The 20238-nt window shown below is 40.8% G+C and overlaps 1 protein-coding gene across 1 annotated transcript in view; it reads left to right on the top strand.

Annotated features, from left to right (window-relative positions):
- Positions 1-673: 673 nt before the first annotated feature.
- The window catches only part of LOC122649885, a 45510-nt gene continuing 25945 nt past the window's right edge, over positions 674-20238 (top strand). The window contains exons 1-4 of the mRNA XM_043843141.1: positions 674-909; positions 5772-5901; positions 6016-6118; positions 18105-18228. Of these exons, the coding sequence (XP_043699076.1) occupies positions 760-909; positions 5772-5901; positions 6016-6118; positions 18105-18228 (507 nt within the window). The 5' untranslated portion in view covers positions 674-759. The remainder of the gene's footprint in view (positions 910-5771; positions 5902-6015; positions 6119-18104; positions 18229-20238) is intronic.

Below are 20238 nucleotides of genomic sequence, written 5' to 3'. Positions count from 1 at the left end.
ATGTGAGGCGTAGTGTACATCTAGGGCGTAGAGAGCCTTTTCCCTATATATATATAGGCAAGAGATCTCTACTTGGTGGTGTTTCCTACGCCCTCTCACAGGGCACCGTGAGATGATGCCTCTGCCCCCCCTGGGTAGATTCCCAGGCGTGCTCACCCATCGGAGAGCGTAGGAAACACCACCAAGTAGAGATCTTTTTCCCATATATATATATTATATTCGTTCGAAACTTACAATCGATACAATGCATGTCTAGGGTTTAGGATTCTGTCTATAATCTTTTTTTTCGTTTATATTTAGGCTGGAGTGTCATTTTGTTTTGAAAATTGGTATTTAGATGGACTTTGTTGTTCAATAAGTTATTCTTCCCCCTTGTTTTTGGGTTTGCTGAGGTCCATCTTACATGTTCTGTTTTCTTTGGGCAGAAAGGTCATTGGTTGTGGTTTCCCTGTTGGTACACTTCCTGACTGACAGCTGAAGTCATGGGGCTGCATTTTTCTTTGAGTATGCTATGCTACTAACAGAATGATCTGAGCAAGTTGGCCAGCTGGAAGGAGATGTTTCCTATTGCCAAAAATGCTTTTGTAGCTGCTAAATTTATGGTTAGTCTGCCCGTGGAAAATGTTTTCTAAATTTCGATCTCTATCACATTGGAGCAGTTGCTGGAATATTGGTTATATTTTCTACTTCCTTGTCTGTAAGGTAATGGGGTCGGCATGACCACTAAGAAATATTTGATACACTGGGTGATGAGCGGACATGAGTAGGCTGTCATTCAGGCCTCGTCCTCTTGACATTCATAAGAAACTGCCAATTGTTAAATCCATCAAGGACTTTGAAGATGAAGAGACAATATCTTCTACACGCAATTCACAGATACTACGCCTTGCTGCAGAGGCTGATAATGAGGTAATGCTTATATCCTAAATTCTCTGAGTAAACTTCTATTCTGACATATTTCTGTCTCTACTGAATATGATTGCTTAATTTTCTTCCCTTGCAACATAGCTCTACTACATTGCACTTAATTTCGAAGGATGCTGTTTCTATATTTATTCTCTTTATGACAAACAATGCTATTCAATCGATGTTACATTGGCTTCCTGCATTCGGTAGATGAGTGTCTGGTTTCTGCCAGCTAATGAATACCATTTATCACATGGCAGAGATGTGCTGTGTTATGGCAACCTAACTCTAGTTTCAATTCTTCTGGTTTAACTGATCCTTCTCGTGGATCATTTACATTCTTTACATTGAGATAAAAGGAATGGGGATATTTGTTTAATATTATCCAGTATCATATTTATGTAGTTTCTTTAAATGGAGCTAGAAGGAATGTCATTATTTCTTTTGAAGGCCACCCAACTGACTTAGAGTATGTATTCTGTATGGAGAAGTGATTTTTGAAGTCGAATAATATCACAGAAATGGCATTCTTCTCTGTTGGAATCTAGCAATTCTGTAATTTTGTGAAACTTTATACTCACTTTTAAGGCACTTCCTATTTCTTTTGAGGTCAAATTTGACCTGTGAAATAGGAGTATGGCCCTCTATCTGATGGTCCCTTCTGCACCCATTCAAGTCTGCCATGTACAAAGATTTAAATTTGGGATCACAGGCCACATCAGGCTTCTCCAATCCCAATACAGAATGGCTGATATGGCCTGATTCCATCCGAGTTGGGTGTTACCATTGTTGTCACAGTGCCAAGGCGAGCAATGATGGGGGGCGCCTTGATGCCTTAGCAAGGACAAGGCGCCCAAGATGAGTGCCATAAGTTATATCCCGGGCCATATTCCAGGTATTGTATGGTTATAAAGGTCAAACCATATTTCCAGGTATTATATGTTTATCAAGGCGCCTTAATGCCTTATGTGATTCAATTGAGGTCTTCAAAGCCGCTTTCTATGACATGTGCTTTTGCATTTTAGGATGATCTACCCCTAACCGACTACGCCCACCGTCCATGGATCAAATCATAATGCGCCTATTTTCCTTTATGGGTTGTTGTATTACTCTGCCCACTGTCCAAAATAATTGAAGAAGAAGAATTAAACAGACAGCCCATTCTAGAGGCTTCAAGATTCGTCAAGAATATTTTTGTGCCAGATTATGCCATTAAAAAAGTCTTTTGTACCTAAGAAAGGTGGTGAAAGAAATTCAATCCAAGGATCCTAAGTTTATGGTGACCGATGGTAGAAGACTATTTGTCATCAATCTCAACATTATGTATGAAAGATCTGAAACACAGATCAAGGAGGCCGAGATGTTTATCCAGCAAGAGATAGACCACGCCCATGGATCGAGAACTCGGTTTCGGTACTGGTTTCGCCTAATCAAATAACTGAGTTGGATCGAGATCTTGGCGAGTTGGTGCAATTATTTGGAACTTGGTTGATGGTTTTGGTAGGTTTTTGACCTAGTTTGGTCATGGAAGTTGGGATACTGCCTATTTTGGGCCCTTTAAACACAACGACACTATCAGCTTTTGAAAAATTAAAGTCCAAATAGGAGTTTGACTTAGTGGGAAACTAGGACAAACACTTATTTATGCCAGAAACCAAGACAGGCACTTGTTTATGCCTAATATCATTTAAGTAAATGTTTATATACTTAAGACATTATTCATAAATAAGCAAATACCCCCTATTTGATTCCAATAAAAATAGTTAAAAAATCAAATTCTAAAAGTATAAAAGTCAACCCCCCAGTTCAAGAATAAAAAACTGGATTTTCTCGACAATAGGTGCAATTTTCAACTTTTAAATGCTGGGGTTTTTCTCAAATATAAAAATTCTATAAATCTTAATATGCTAATTGCTAAAAACCAAAAGTGAAAATTGCACATACCGCTGAGAAAATCCAGTTTTTGTTCTTGAACTAGGGGGGTTGACTTTTTATCCTTTTAGAATTTGATTTTTTAACTATTTTTATTGGATTCAAATAGAGGGTATTTGCTTATCTATGAATAATATCTTAAGTAATGAAATAACAAATATATTGACTTAAATGATATTAAGCATAAATAAGTGTCTGTCCTGGTTTCTGGCATAAAAAAGTGTCTGTATACTAAGGTTTCCCACCGAGATGACCAAGACCGCCGAGATCTCAGTCGAGACAGTGTATTTCTCCCATTTCGCCTTCAATCTCGTCTCAATTTTTGAAAAACCCGAGATATTACTTAGATCTTAGTGTGATCTTGTTCCATGACCATGCCACAATTATTATCCTAGAAGATTAGTTGATGATAGAAGACAGCATAGAAATGTTTCGACAACAAGAATACAAAACTGCTACATCATGAGCTAGTGAAGACTCAATTTACGGCCATAATGTAGACAACATGATGGACACATGAAGTAGTCAAAGATTCCTTGTCCGACTGCATCTCTATCCAGCACACGAGGAATCTTATCAACAAGGTTCTAAATCTCGGGTTTCGACCAGCTCGAAACCAAGATATGGTCACAACTGGTCAAAACCAGGTTGAAACTTGGTACCTTTTCCCAGCCAACTCGAGACTGTGGTTTCGAGGCCTAGAAATGGTTTGTTAGGTCTATTTTTTGTACACAACCTATTTTTGACATTCTAAACACAATGCATGAACTATTTTCCCAAAAAAACCACTCAAAATGGTACTTGTGGTTATTGACCCAAATTTACTAGTGTATGCTGAAGGATACACTAAACCTGGTATTATAAATACTTAGTTCACATAAAGTTAAAGTACAAGAACATTGATTAATACATGTTATCTAAATAAAACATTAAGGTGCTCCTACCATGTATTCAACAGTGTTGTACAAAAATTAAAAAAATAATTTGCCTACAAAAAAAAAATCCGATTCCGTAGAATTGTAGATCGGGCCATTGGTGCTAACATATTTGAATTTCAACAAATTCTACCATGTATTCAACAGTGTTGTACAAAATATTTGATTTTTTGGGTAGAAAACACTATTAACTTTGAGAAGAGAGTTTCAAACACTAGATTAAGAGACGAGGAAATCCACACTTTTGAGCCAAACTCTCACTCCCTATGTCGAAACCACCGAGACAGTATATGTTTTGATCGAAACTTGTGAGAAATGGCAAGTTTCGATCAAAACTTGTCATTTTTAAGTGCCGGTTTGGGTTGTTTCAATTAGTTTTGACCGAAACCAGTCAAAACAAACCAAAACCTTGTACTTTTTAAACTCCCACCTTAACTCGTTTCGATTTCTTGCAAAACCGAGATATCTTGGTGGTTTTGGTTGGTTTCGACCGAGTTCTCGTTCCATGCTTATCAACAATATCATGATTTGAAGATCCCAGAACAGTGTCCACGTGGACCACTTGATCTGCATTAGACAGATAAAGATCAACACAAATGTAGATATTTTTACTGTACTTGACACATGTCACTATTCATGTGTCACTATTCATTTACTTTTTACTGTGTAAAATTTGTTTGTATTGCAACCCCTTGGTCTATAAAAAGGGAAGATATTTCCTTTGTTAAGCATTCTAGATTCCAAGTATTCTAAGCATTCTAAGTCCAAGTATTCTAAGTGTTCTCGAGGGTCCTCTTCTAGTTTCTCTACTCTCTCTGTGTAAGTCTTCCTTGCCTTTCTTTAAGTCTCCTCCACAAGTCCTGCATGTCTACCACCAAGTCCTCCACCATCTCTTAGTGTTCCACTAAGTTGATGTCCCATTTCTCTGTCTTTCTTTTATTCCTTTCTTATGTTTATATAAGTTCATATGTACGAAAGTCTCTTAGAACAAAGCTTGCTTCTTTGTAATAACAAATCTCTTTTTAGCTTCTATCTTCAACTCTCTCTTCTCTGTAATATCTTTTACTTCTCTTTCTCTCTTTATGTAAGATCCTCTCTATTAAATCTGTAGAAGGCAAAATCCAATTTTATTCAACTGGCAAAACTGTGGGTCTTATGAAACCTTAAATGCTTGTATAGAAACTGAAATAGGAAATAAGTAGGAAACACTATCCGAAGTAGGAATAAGTGTCCGACATGACTAAAACTCTCTTATTCAATTAGTTAGAATAGGTGTCCCACATGACTAAAACTCTATATAAATTAGGTGGAAGATTTCTATTCAGACAAGTCTCTATCCAACCTTTACAAGTAAAGAGATAAACAATAAACTAATGAAATAAAACAACCTAAACTAAACTAAGTAAATCCCGTATTCTTACATTTTACCCATATTTTCGGACCATAAAAATGGCCTATTACAAAGGAAACCCATTGGACAAAAGGCTTAATACATATATAACCCAACCCAAGACTTATTTCTGCTAAAATAACCCCAATTCTGTGTTTTATGCATCACATACCCCCATCGACACGAGAGAAAAAAAATCTCCTGATTCTGTCCATCTCCCCGAGTGTGGTGTGGTTGCCAATTGGTCATAGTTTAACTGAGCCTCGTGAGTCCCAGGTCAGAGGGAATGCAACGGAATTCATCCTCATTAACATGGTTATGTATTCTGGTTACTTGGGTTTGTTACCATGTAACAGTCGTGACCGCAGCCTTGGGCTATCACATTGTATAACAGTCCTTTGATCTTTCAGGGTTGATAAGCCTGTATTCTCCATGTTGAATATTTTCTCTAATTATGCAACTTTGATGATTTGGAAAAGCTTACGAATTGTAGTATCAATATAAATGCGGGTAGTACAATTATATGATTATTGTGTTGTATGATCAACTTAATGTAGTTGCTTTATGCAGAATTATTTGAACTCTTTAAAAATATTTGTTTCTTATAGGTTCATCAAATTCCTAGTAAGAAAATCGCTCCTGAAATACCTATTCCCCAGTTTATTGTTGTGGATACATATGAAAGAGATTATTCCCGCACCTTCAACCAACCAACGTTTTATTTACGCCTCAGGGGAGGTTTGTCACACAAAAACATTCCTCAGCTGTTCATAAAATGTTTTTCTGAAGTTTTTGCTGCAAGTTTTGCTAAGACAAATTTCAACTTTTGAGATTCTGCTTTGACCATTTCAGTTCGGGCTGAGATTGGAGATTTTGTTGAGTATGATATGGACAATGAGGATGAGGATTGGCTTCAAGAATTCAACAATGAAAGGAAGATTCTTTCACCTGAAAAGTAAATCATCCTTTAAGTCCATTTACAATCATATTTTTTATTATATTTTCTGTTTGTCGTCTCTGATATTTTGTTCTCTTTAGTAATGCAAATTGCAATTCATTCTTATCCCGATTAACCAATACGGAAAATTTTCACTAAAATTTGAAGGACATGCCTAGTCCTTGATGATATTAGCAGGAAACTGATGTGCTGCATGGGGATCTATAATACTATAACTAATATCGAGGAGAATTGGTTTAAAACATATTGGAAAGAGAAGTTTTTTTTTTTTTGGTGAATAAGTATATATTACCAAACCCCAGGAGGGGGCAGGAGGAAAAGGGAAAAAGAAGGGGGGGGGGGAATGTACAAGGGAAGAGAAGGGGGGGGGGGGGAAAGAAAGTCAAGTCCTCCTTAAAGTAGAAGGGGACTGCAACAAATTTCTATCCAGACCCTAGTTAACAACAATGTGCCTGTTCCTTGGGGTATCCATGAAGGAACGGTGAGGGATAATGCTGATCTTAGAGGAAACTTCGAAGGAGATGTCTTTCCAAATCAAGTTGAAAGATCTGAATTTGGAAGTCCATCTCCTCAGATTCCTCTCCATCCAGATATGATGGACAGCCGAGCCGAAAACAAGTTTGCCAATACTGTCACAGATGGTGCTGCCTTTAAAAGCGTTGGTCAAACCAGATGCATTCCCGGTCAAATGGAAGGTGTCTCCTGCTTCGATACCAGATGGAAGAAAGGGCTTTTTTCCAGATGGTAGAAGAGAATGGGCAAACGAAGAAGAGATGGGCAGTGTCCTCAAAACCGTTCTAGCAAAAGGTGCAAGAGGGATGGACGGGGATGTGACGGTGCAGTAGAAAGGCTTGGGTAGGAAGGCAAAGGTGGAGTGACCTCCATGCTGTAAGGCTATGGCAAGGGATGGAGCCTTTGAACCAGACTAGGTTGTGCCAGGGGATGGGGGCGGAAGGGCTACGAACATGGTTCCAAGCTGATCTAGTGGTAAAGCGACCAGAGGGGGAGGGAAGCCAAATTTCCTTGTCCCTATTGGCATGAGAGGGAAGGTTAATGGGGGGGGGGGGGAGGGTAGGCCAAATTTGGGATAGGATAGGGGGAAGGGGAGAGGGAGGGGACCAAGAACCAGACGAAATGATGATGGCCAGAGGAGCAGATTTGGGGATGCCAGAATTGTAGACAGCTCTAGGGCCAAAGACATTGTAAAGGATGCCTAAGGGATGCCAGGGGTCAAGCCAGAGAGAGGTAGAGGAGCCATTAACAATGGCTGTAAGGGCAAGAGGTCGGAGAAGGAGGATCTTGCGCCAAACCCAAGACGCGTCCAGGCAGAGGGGAGCAGTCCAAATGGAGTCATTGTTAAGAAGATGCGAGTAGACCCAGTTGACCTAGATGGAATCGTGCTTGGTAGCGATTTTCCAGATGAGCTTGAGGATTCCGGCAATGTTGGAGTCCTGAATGCGGCGGATGCCAAGGCTACCTTCAGCTTTGGGAAGACAGACGGATTTCCAGCTGATTGGATGCAGGGATTTGGAGGTTTCTTTCCCTTTCCAGAGGAAAGCGCAGAAAAGGCTCTCAATAGCTTTGATGATGGCTTTAGGGATGGAGAAGATGCCACACCAGTAAATGTAGGAAGATTGGAGGACCAATCTGATACATTCAAGCCTACCCGCATAGGATGAGTCTGCCTTTCCAGAGCTGGAGGCGCTTGCGGATAATATCAAGCATGGGGGTGCAATGATGGCTGGAGAGCCTGGCGGGGATGAGTGGCAGACCAAGATATTTGACAGGAAGGGAGCCGAGAGAGAAGCCAGTAAGACGGAGAAGGGAATCTCTATCAGTCTCTGGGATCCCAGCGAGGAAAAGTTTGGATTTAAGGAGGTTGATACGGAGCCCCGAAAGATCCTCAAAAAGGCGGAGAGAGTCCATGATGGCAGCAATAGAGGAGGGGGTGGCCTTGGAGAAAATCATTAGATCATCAGCGAAGGCCAGGTGGGTAAGGTTGATGTGCTTACACTTGGGGATGGGGGAAATGAGATGGAGATCAGTTTTGGATTGGAGGCTCCTAGAGAGGACTTCAAGGGAGAGGGAGAAAAGGAAGGGGGAGAGGTGGCAGCCTTGGCGGATGCCAACCGAGGACTTGAAAAACCCAGCAGGGGGGCTGTTGACAAGGTCAGAGAAAGAGGGGGAGGAGATGCAGGCAAGAATCCATCGCACAATAGCATTAGGGAATCCCATTTGGGTGAGCACGTTGCAGATGAAATCCCAACGGATGGAATCAAAGGCTTTCTGCAGATCAATCTTCATGAGAGCAGCAGGGGAATGGGATTTGCGATCAAAGCCATGAACGATCTCGGAGCAGAGGATGATATTGTCCGTGATGCTCTAACCCGAGATGAAAGCGGATTGATTAGGGCTGACCAGATCAGGGATGACTCGCTGGATCCTATTGGCAAGGGTCTTTGCGATGAACTTGTAGAGGAGGTTACACAATGAGATGGGTCTAAAATCAGTCAAGGAAGAGGCTCCATCCAATTTGGGAATAAGACAGAGGAAGGTTTGATTGATCTGGGCAAGTTGACTGGGTTTGAAGAAAAAACTGCGGATGGCTTTGAAGAGCTCTCCTTTGATCGAGTCCCAGCAACTGAGAAAGAAACCCATACTAAAGCCATCAGGACCAGGGGCTTTGTTGGCTTTATGGGAGAGAATGGTAGTGGAGATTTCGTCATCCGAGGGGATAGACAGAAGGAAATCCGAAAGAGAAGGGGGGACATATTTGTTGATGAGATTATGGGGAAGGGTGGAAACGGGGTGCGAAGAGGGATTGAAAAGAGAAGAGAAGGAGGCAGCTTCGGCCTTGATCCCAGAGATGGAGGAAATAAGGGTCCCATCAGCAGAGATGAGTTGGGTGATAGAATTGGAACTAAGCCTGGCTCGCAAAGAGCGGTGGAAGAAGGCAGTGTTCGAGTCTCCCAGCTCGAGCCACTTGATTCCGGATTTTTGCCACAGAAAGTTTTCTTCGAGGAGGGAGAGGGAAGTGAGCTCCTCGGAAAGCTTTTTCTCCTCCAAAGCAAGATCCTGAAGAGAGGGATCTTGTTGGAGGGAAGACTGAATGCGGGCTAACTCAGAACGGCAGGAGGAGAGCCGGGAAGGAATGTTGCCAAAAGTGGAAAGATTCCAGCGCTTGAGGGCCGCTTTGGTGCGACGGAGCTTAGAGGCAAAGGCGAGGAGGGGAAGGGAAGTGTAATGGATGGGGGGGCGCCAGGCTTGAAGAACGGTGGAATAGAAGTCGGCATGGGAGGACCACATGTCAAATTGGAAAGAGAAGTTAATATATTCAAAAGTAAGATGAAGAGGATAAAGTAGTTTAACATTAAAGAAAATGATTGGTTCATTAGCATTCCGATTTGCCACTTTGGGATGGGTGGGAAATAGATTGATTGAAACTTAAATGAGGGTTATACAATTTGAGGAGTGTTGACAGGTAGCTTACAAAAGAGAAATAAATAAAACAATTTAAACCATACATACGCACCAACAAGAAGACCCTCAACCAGATTATCCAAAACCAGGATCTCACACCACGACCTTCTCCATCCTCTGGTTTACATTACAAGTAACTACATGTCCCACACACACACACGCACACACAGCAAATAGCTGCTGTACACATATCATGTCCCTAACCCCTCTACAACACATAGCTGTAACTCCCCCATCCCCCACCCCCAGCTCCCCCTGTTCAATTGATCATGAAGAAACAATCCTGTACTACTTGCATCCAACCAATAGAAGAAAAGGAACATAAAACAAAACCTTAACTGCAGAATCGCAGCTACCTTTCCTTTGAGTGGGTGGGAAATCAGTAACCTGTTCAAAGCCTGTTACCAGATGAGGTAGTCTGTTCAGCAGACTCTTTCAAGAGAGGATTTTGACTTGGTATTATCCTAGATTCCTTGCTAATTGATGATGGGAGGAGAATCTTTGGCTGTTTAAAAATTTAATCTTGAATATTTCTCAAAAAAAGAGAAAAAAGTGTTTGTGGTCTTGCATCACTATTGTGTTGGATTTTTTGACATAAGAAGTGGAAGGGAATTGCTGTTTTTCATTCAGAAAGGCATTAAAAGGGGAGTTTGTTCTTCATAGAGCAATCTAATAATGACTTCTAGGGGAAGAGTTCTCTGTGGGGGAGCGTGGAAGCATCAACAGGGTGGGCATTTCCGCCTTTCAGGGGGGGGAGGGCGGTCATTTTGCCCCCGTGTCTGGGTGCAGGGGCCTCGTGCCCCCACAGAAACCATTTCCCTTAACTTCTAATGTGTATAATTTCTCATGCATTTCTAGAATTTTTGTATTTGTATGTATAATTTGTTATTGTAAAACTGTAAATGCTAGAAGAGAGGAAGGGAGAAGAGAGGAAGAGAAGAAGAGAAGAGAGGAGAGGAGAAGAGAAACCGATAGGTTTGTGTAACCTTGGGAGCATAGTTATCATGGCGACGTCATGGCGTCTAGGCTCCTTGGTCGCCTTGGCCGCCATGGCGGGCGCCTTGCCGCCATGGCGGTGTCGCCTTTAATTTTGACCCTCTAAAACACCATGGTCACCTTCCCGCCTTGATAACTATGCTTGGGAAACTTTCACATAAAGTGAGAGCTACCCCTTAATTCAATATATATAGAGAGTGACTTAAGATACAAGAAAACACCGAAACTACCCCTATAACAGAATTGATACCTGAAACAGTCCTACTAACACTCCCCCTCAAGCTAGAGCATAGATATTAATCATGCCCAGCTTGTTACAAAAATAATCTACTCTAGCACTCCCCAAAGTCTTTGTAAATAAATCTGCAAGTTGTTCTCCTGTACGAACATGGCTTGGAGAAATGAGACCTTGTTGCAGCTTCTCTCGAACAAAGTGATAATCTACTTCAATGTGTTTTGTTCTTTCATGAAATATAGGGTTTGAAGTAATATGAATAGCAGCTTGATTATCACACCATAGTTGCATTGGAGAGTCATCCATAAAACTAAGCTCAGTTAACAACTGTTTCACCCACATCAATTCACATGTAACATGTGCCATGGCTCGGTACTCTGACTCGACACTGGATCGAGCCACAACAGTCTGCTTTTTACTTTTCCATGACATAAGATTCCCTCCTATAAATGTGCAATAACTAGTAGTTGATCTTCTGTCAATAGGAGAGCTAGCCCAATCAGCATCAGAAAAACCCTCAACTCGATTATGTCCATGGTTCGAGTAGAGTAGTCCACGTCCAGGAGCCTTCTTGAGGTACCTCAAGATACGTATGACAGCCTCCCAATGAGATGTACGAGGAGCAGATAGAAACTGACTCACAACACTGACAGGGAAGGCAATGTCAGGTCGAGTCACAGTCAAGTAGTTGAGTTTCCCAACAAGCCTCCTATACTTCTTAGGATCATTAAGAACATCACCACTATCAGTTGTAAGTTTTGAATTAGGATCCATCGGAGTATCTAGAGGTTTAGACCCTAGCAATCCTGTCTCTGAAAGAAGGTCAAGAACATATTTTCACTGCGAGAGCGAAATCCCTTTCCTAGATTGAGTAACTTCGACACCTAGAAAGTATTTCAATATTCCCAAATCTTTAGTTTGAAACTTCCGTTGCAAGTGATCTTCAACTTTTCAATTCCTGAAGAGTCATCTCCTGTAATGACAATATCATCCACATATACAATAAGAAATATTCTTCTTGCATCCGAATGCCTAAAAAACACAGAATGATCACTACTACGTGTCAGTCCAAATTCCAAAACCACTTTAGTGAACCGACTAAACCAAGTTCTGGGTGATTGTTTCAACCCATACAAGGATTTCTTCAGTTTACACACCATCCCATACTCCCCCTGAGCAACAAACCCAGGAGGTTGCTCCATATATACCTCATCTTGGAGATCACCATGTAAGAACGCATTCTTAACATCCAATTGAAACAGAGGCCAGTGATGAATGGCAGCAAGAGAAAGTAAGATACGAACAAAAGTGAGCTTAGCAACATGAGAGAAGGTGTCCAAATAGTCAACACCAGACACTTGGGCATAGCCCTTTGCTACAAGTTGAGCCTTCAAGCGAGCTAGAGAGCCATCAGGATTCACCTTCACCATAAAGACCCATCGGCAAGTCGGCAACCAATTGCTGATTTACTAGAGAATAATGGAACAAGATCCTATGTCTGATTGGTCTCCAAAGCTAACAGTTCCTCAACCATAGCAGCCCTCCAACCAAGATGAGATAGTGCCTCTGCAATAGACTTGGGAACAAGATGTTGTTAAGGAGTATTCAAGCAAGAATGGAGAAGTGGATAAACCAGAATATGACACAAAGTTAGACAAAGGATGTTGGGTACAACTCCGAACACCCTTACGAAAGGCAATAGGAACATCAAGGTCAGAAGGAACAAGAAGAGAAGAAGAATTACCTGGGATAGGATCTGCCAGCAAAGAAGATGAGGGTGAAGCCGGAGTAGGGGGGAGCCCACACCTGATGATGACATGGTTCGAGAACTCGCCGAGATCTCAGTTTTTTAAGAAATCGAGTCGAGTTACCATACGATTTTAAAAATTACACTATTTCGGTCTAGTTCTTGGGTAACTCGAGATCTCAGGTCGACCTAGAACTCGACCCATCTACCTCTTTAAAACTTACCTAACTCGACAGAACTCGACATATCTCGGTCGAGTTCTGTCTAAAGGCCATTTTCTTCCCCATTTGATTCTCCTCCTTCATTTTACCTGTGGATTTCAAGTTCTGACCTTCGAGAGAGTTGAATCAGCTGCACATTTGAAGGATTCAGCTACACATCTTCAAGTGGCATACTATGTGCAAAACTATGACAACACTATGACATGGGAATTCTATGTGGATCATGTTGGGACTGAATACATTAACATATCACATTTTATGTAATATTTATTTAAAGATTGATGTATTGTACACTTTAACATTTCTAATGCTTATTTAAGTTATTTTAAGAACATTAATTGAATGTTTTGATTGCTTTCTATTGCTAAATTATGTGTAGAGTAGGGTATTTTAGTACGTCGTCGCCTACCAACCTATTGTCTGAAGTGAAACTCATATTTGGACTTTGTTTTTGCAAAATCTGATAGTGCCATTATGTTTAAATGGCCTAAAATAGACTGAATACCAAGTTTCAGACCCAAACTAGGTCTAAAACTCACCGAGTTGAGGCTTCAACTCAAAAAAAAAAATGCACCAACTCAGCGAGATCTCGACTCGACTCGGTTTTTCCAAGGGCCGAGTTCGTACGGAGTTCAGAGTTTTAGTACCTTGGATGATGATCACGTTGGTACACAACAGCTTGTGGCCGCGGTGGTGGAGATGGCGATTGTGGTAGAGGTGGAGAAACCTGTGGAGTAGAAGGCTGAACAATATAAAGAGGAAGATCATCATCCACATAGTTCGAGATCTCGGCGAGTTTCTTGATTTTTTGAGAAACCGAGACAAGTTGGCATACGAGTTGCAAAAGTGCAACCACTCGACCGAGATCTCGAGAATCTCGATCCAAACTCCTTTATATGAGTACAAGATCTCGAGATCTTGATGGAAAATCTTGATATACAGACACCTATCTATGCAAACCTTGGTATACAGACACTTATTTAGGCCAGGAACTCAGACAGACACTTATTTATCCAACAATAAATGTTTTTGTATTTGTATTTCATTTACTTAAGATATTATTCATAAAAAAGCAAATACCCCCTTATTTGAATCCAATAAAAATAGTTAAAAAACCAAATTCCAAAAGGAAAAAAAGTCAAACCCCCCAGTTCAAGAACAAAAACTGGATTTTCGGCGGTAGGTGCAATTTTCAACTTTCTAATGCTGGGGTTTTTGTCAAATCTAAAAATTCCATAAATCTTAATATGGTAAAACATTGCTAAAAACCAAAAGTGCGGTAAAATGTTCATTTGTTTTGATGTCCAAGAATATATTTTCATTCAGAGCGATTTTGACAGCATTCGTGCACACCAAATTAAGTTTGACCGGTACATTACTCCTATTTGGACTTTGTTTTTGCAAAATCTGATAGTGTCATTGTGTTTAAATGGCCTAAAATAGGCTGAATACCAAGTTTCAGACCCAAACTAGGTCTAAAACCCACCGAGTTGAGGCTTCGAGTCGGAAAAAATAAAATGCACCAACTCGGCTTTTCAAGGGACCGAGTTGGTACCGAGTTCCGAGTTTTAGTACCTTGATCATCCAATGTAGAGTCAGCAACAAGAGAAACCGTATAAGGAGTGGACTCAAAGAAGGAAACATCACCGATAACAAAATACTTCTGTAACACAAAGGAGAAACAATGATAGCCCTTTTGAGTATGGGAGTAACCAACAAACATGCATTTAAGAGCCTTGGGATCCAACTTGGATATTCCTGGACGATGATCACGAATGAAACAAATGCTACCAAAGACACGTGGTGGTAAGGCAAATAAGGGAGCAGAAGGAAACAATAGAGAATGAGGTATCCCACCATGTAAGATAGAGGAAGGCATGCGGTTGATCAGATAACAAGCTGTTAAAACAGCATTAGCCCATAAAAGTTTGGCCAGCTTCATCTCAAATAAAAGAGACCGAGTGACCTCCATTAAATGTCTGTTTTTCCTTTATGCCACACTGTTTTGTTGTGGCGTGTCGGCACAGGAAGACTGATGTATAATTCCATGGTGAGTCATAAACTCAGTAAAGGGAGCAGGAAAATATTCCTTGGCATTATCACTACGAAGAACTTGTAAAGGAGTACTAAATTGAGTGTTAACTTCATTCACAAATGCACAGAAAATTGAAAACAACTCAAAACGATTCTTTATTAAGTAAAGCCAAGTAACCCTGGAATAGTCATCAACAAAAGTTACAAAATAACGAAATCCCAATTTAGAAACAACAGGACAAGGACCCCATATATCTGAATGAACTAAAGCAAAAGGTTGATTAGACCTTGGATTGACTCTGGGGGGATGGCTCACACGATGTAGCTTCCCAAACTGACAAGACTCACAATGTAAACTAGAAATAGACTGAAAATGAGGTTCTAAAATCCGTAAACTTTGTAATGATGGATGACCCAAGCGACAATGTACTTGATGAGGAGAAGCCAAACTCGAACATGCCACAGATAAGGTGTCTTCAAGTAGGTATAGCCTCCCCGACTCATGACCTCTACCCAATCGTCTTCTTTGTCGTAAGGTCCTGAAAGATACATGAATCAGAGAAAAAGGTTATAGAACAGTTATGAGTTTTAGTAAGCTTAGTAACAAATAGAAGGTTAAAAGGGAACTCAGGTAAATAGAGAACAAAAGAAAGGGATAATGAACGAGTGGCTTGAATAGTGTCTATACCAGTTACTTTAGCCAAAGAACCATCCAGGTAAGGTAACATTAGAGGATAATGCAAGAAAGGAAGAAAATATACCTGAGACCCCAGTTATATGATCCAAAGCGTCTGAATCAATGATCCAGGGGTGCGGAGTAGTTGAAAGACATGCAGTGGCATTACCTGTCTGACCAAAGGTAGCAGTAGAAGGTTGGGTAGACTGAGAGATCTGGAACTGAGTAAAGCGAGCATAATCCTCATCAGACATCGTCACAGTCTTACCCTCAGAAGGTGATGGATCAGTAGACTCAGTAATGGTAGCAGAATTGGCAAACTGTTGTTGTGGTGGTTTACCATGAAGTTTTCAGCAGTAGCGTTGAATATGCCCAGTACGACCCCAATGGTGACATGTCTTCACCATGCCTGAAGAATCTGAACCAGAAGTGGGAGCTGAAGTAAGAGCTTTCCCAGAGATAGGGGCTTTGCCAGAACCACCCCCATGACCATGGCCACCACCAATCCTTGTCCCACTACTAGGACCACGGTAAGGTGTGAGAGAGGCCAAGGCCGAACTATCCACAGTGGTGGAATCATGAGAAGACTCAAGAGATACATGGAGAACTCGTGAAAAGGTGTCCGAAAGTGTGGCTACCTTATCACCACCAAGTATCTGAGAACGAACAGAGTCAAACTCCTTCCCAAGACCACCCAGAAATCCCATGACTGCGAGTTGCTCTTGCTGGTTCTGCTTCTGTTGGACATCAGCAGTGATAGGAAGTAGGGAATTCAGCTCCTCATACATCCTCTTAAAATCAGCAAAATACTGGGTCAAGGGGCAACCCTTTCGATCAGCCCTGTAGAAATCTTGAGTTAGCTCATAGAGGCAAGATAAGTTGTTCTGTCCAGAATACAGAACATGTAGATAGTCCCATAGTTCCTTGACTGTATCAATATGAGTTACCAGGTCAACAATCTGGCTGTCCATAGAGTTCAGCAGCTGCCCCAAGATGCGTGCATCAACTATGTCCCATGTGGTATCATTTGCTGGTTTGGTTTTGGTCAAATGATCTTGCTGATCCCTACCAACCAGCACTAATCTAACAATCTTCTTCCATTGTTGGAAGTTGTTGATGCCCTCCAACTTCTTCTCAACAATACGGTTAGATGAAGAAGATATAACCTCACTAACAGCAGTTTTCAACGAGTCACCCATTTCAACAAACACAAAGGATGCAAAAAGAAAAGAGGAAACCTGAGAAAATCAATTTCAGCTTCTAGAATCCCCAAAAACAATCTCAACACCTTGAAGTTGATGCCAAAAGCCCAAGACCTTGAAGCAAGCTTGATGTCTTCCTTCCAATGTGATAAGAATCACCTTCTAAGCAACCAAAAATCGATTTCAAGCCCAAACCAGAAAAGTCGTTCTCAAGGTTTCAAAACCCTGACAAAACCCTGATAATGTCGATCTCAGCTGCTGTTCACGGAAATCAATCCAAAAACATGATCAAACTTGCTTTCTATACTCTTGAATGTATCCTCCACCTCCTGGATCAATAAACCACCATAAAAGAGACCTAGTTCTCAATCTTCAGCCATGAACTAGTCTCTACACAGTCCGAAAATGCAGCATAGGGTGCTGCACCCCTTTCAAACCAAAGAACTGAAGAAGCTCTCAAAACCCAATCAAAATTGAATCAATCAATGATGATTGAGACCTCAAAAGGAAAGAGAAAAGATACTAGGAAGGTTGTAGCAGTCCCTAGAGATCTTGCTCTGATACCATGTAAATATGCTAGAAGAGAGGAAGAAGGGAGAAGCAAGGAAGAAAAGAGAGGAGAGGAGAAGAGAAATCGATAGATTTGTGTAACCTTGGGAGACTTTCACATAAAGTGAGAGCTACCCCTTAATTCAATATATATAGCGAGTGACTTAAGAAACAAGAAAACAGAAAATACTGAAACTACCCCTAGAACAGAATTGATACCTGAAACAGTCCTACTAACAGTTAGCAAATTGTTGCCTGTTTGAATTGTTCCTTGTGGATCCCTGTTCATTGACTTTAACAAGGCACTCATTTATTGATGATTCTTGTTTGTTTAGTATTTCTATACATATAATATTTTTGATAGATACTCTTTCTGGAATTGAATTGCAGTTGTCTTAATCAATCTATTATTATTAATTTTCTTTTTTCGATTTTGATCTTCAAGTAACCAAAGCTTGTTACGTAATTGATACCTGTGCTTATCGTTGGTTTATATGGAGCTTAGGACCCATTATGATGTCAGAGTCTCATTGAATATGGTGATTGCAATAGGTGGCCAAAGATCTCTACCCTCTGGCCTTATAGCCAAAAGATCTGTCATATTCTTTGCAGTCTTAGGCTTCCTGCTGAACAAGCAATGCATCTGGGAAGCAATTGCTTTTATGCTCATAAGGACATGAGCAGGTGCCACCAAGAACTGATAGTAGCTGAATCATTCTCCACGATTATATTATCAAATATTATCAAAACCTTCTCTAAATGCAGATCTCCCCCACCCCACATATTATTGAAATGTGTGATTGAAATATCATTAAATTTTTGTTCTAATGCCTATCAGTGCAGGTTTGAGAGTCTTCTTTTCAAGTTAGTGGTATTGGATCATAAGGCCCGGGAAAGAGCTGGAATAATAACACCTACTCTTGGCTCACCCATCCCTGTTGTTCTACAGGCGGAAGCTGCATTCGAGGTGAACCTTGATCTCATTATTTGAACTAGATTCTAATCTTCATGTGCCAGTTGTTATCTGTTTTTATTTACTGGTTCTGGTGCATCCATCTCTGTTATTGACTATTCTACTGCTGGGTTCTGAAAAGCCTGCCATTGAGGTGAACTTTGATCTTACTATTTAAGCTGAGAGTCACTATGCAAGGAGCAATTTGATAAGGGGGTTATGCTTATCTTAGAACTCAAGGGAGATTGAACTGTGCAAAGTCGAGAAGAGAATCATTTCAAACGTTTATGTTATAGAACTACTAAATGATCAATGGATCTGCTATATTTTCAGTATACCTAATTTGTATGATTGGTATACAGTTATTGACCGGTGAAGGAATTGCTAGGACGCCGAGATAAGTATTTGAAGATGAAGTTAAAGAAGCTTGTCCTTGTAGAGGTGACTGGTATTGATGATTCCTAATGAAGTTTATTGGGAACTTCCTCATGAGAGGGTGACTTGATCAATATATGTATCAGACTATCCGTGGTACCTGCAAGTCTTCATGTAGTACCTGAGTCCTCTTCAGTATGTGGGAACATTGATTTGAATTTGGAAGCACTGTACTGTGGTGTATGGTGCTACTTGGTTGGTTGTTATAGTAGTCATTCAAAGGGGAGGTGATCTAGGTATCTTTACTGTTCACTTAGTTATTGTCTAGGATTGAGCAGTGAATTGTTGACCTACATATATTTTTCTGAGACAGATCTCTTGTTCTATTTTCCTTAATGTCTTGGAAACTAGATTGGGCCTTATATTTCTTGTAGGTAGAGATCCCCATTAATGTCGATATACAGTCAGCTGTGTCCTGTAGCCCTCTATATTCCTAAATAAGGGAAAAATAACTTTATATCTGTGCTTCTGTGCCCCCTTATCTCTTTTGGATGGACATTGTTAGTTTGGCTTACAATGAGCATAGTTGTCAAGGCATTGCCTAAGCGTCAAGGCAGAAATGGACGGGGAAGGTGACTGGTTCTCATGTTGTTCTTGGCACCAGGCCCAGGAAGAAGCAGGAGGTTGTAGCAGTGGATGCTGCCATAACTGCCAAACCCAGGGAAGAGAGGCGGTTGCAGCAACAGCCACTGGGGTTGCTATGGAAGAAGAAGCAGCAGCAGAAATAGTTGCTGGTTAATGTAGTCCTAGACTGGTAGGAGACCAACTAGGAGCCAGTAGTCCAGGATTTGCTATGAACAGGTGAATCAACTAGGTCAAAATAGGGTTTTTGGTGAAATTAGGGTTTGGGTTGGGATGAATCAAACTCACTATTGTTGCAGAATTCCCTTGGCAGCAGCTTGTTTGATTGAGAAACTTGACTAAGAATTGAATCTTTAACTATAACTTGAATGCAGAGCTTCAAAAGAACCACCTAGGCTTCACACTGCAAGATGTCGATTGGATCAAACACCAATCCCACCAATGAACCACCTGGGCATCCCACTGCAAGGTGTCAATCGGATCAATCACCGATCCCACCAGCCTTGATCAAACACAGGACAAAAATCTTCAATGGAGAAGAAGAGCAGCAAAACTTTTCATTAATATCAAAATTCGTGTTCAATGCTTTGCCCCCTTACAGCCTTATATAAAAGACTAAAAAATAGTCTCCTACACTAAAAAAGAAAGGCCTAACCCAATCCTTAACCTATTAGGTAACCTAAACTGACTAGGAAAGTGAAATGACAAAGGAAATAGACTCAAAACATGGCTGGACTTATAGAGTCCCAATCCAGCCCAACTTAAATAATCACATGACCACTTAACCAAGTCACATGATCACTTAAATGATCACATGACCACTAATTACATAAAAAAAACCTTAGTAAGGAATCCTATATGCAACCTAACTACCCATATTTTAGGCCCATAAAAATGGCCTATTACATAGAAAACCCATGGGATCAAAGGCCCGACATGTATATATAACCCAACCCTAGACTTATTCCTAATAAAAGAAGCCCAGTTTGGTGATAAATCTGCATCAAC

The sequence above is a fragment of the Telopea speciosissima genome, chromosome 2, assembly GCF_018873765.1.
Source record: "Telopea speciosissima isolate NSW1024214 ecotype Mountain lineage chromosome 2, Tspe_v1, whole genome shotgun sequence".
NCBI classification, from domain to species: domain Eukaryota; kingdom Viridiplantae; phylum Streptophyta; class Magnoliopsida; order Proteales; family Proteaceae; genus Telopea; species Telopea speciosissima.
The sequence above is the reverse complement of the archived record's forward strand: the minus strand, read 5'-3'. Positions and strand labels throughout refer to the sequence as shown.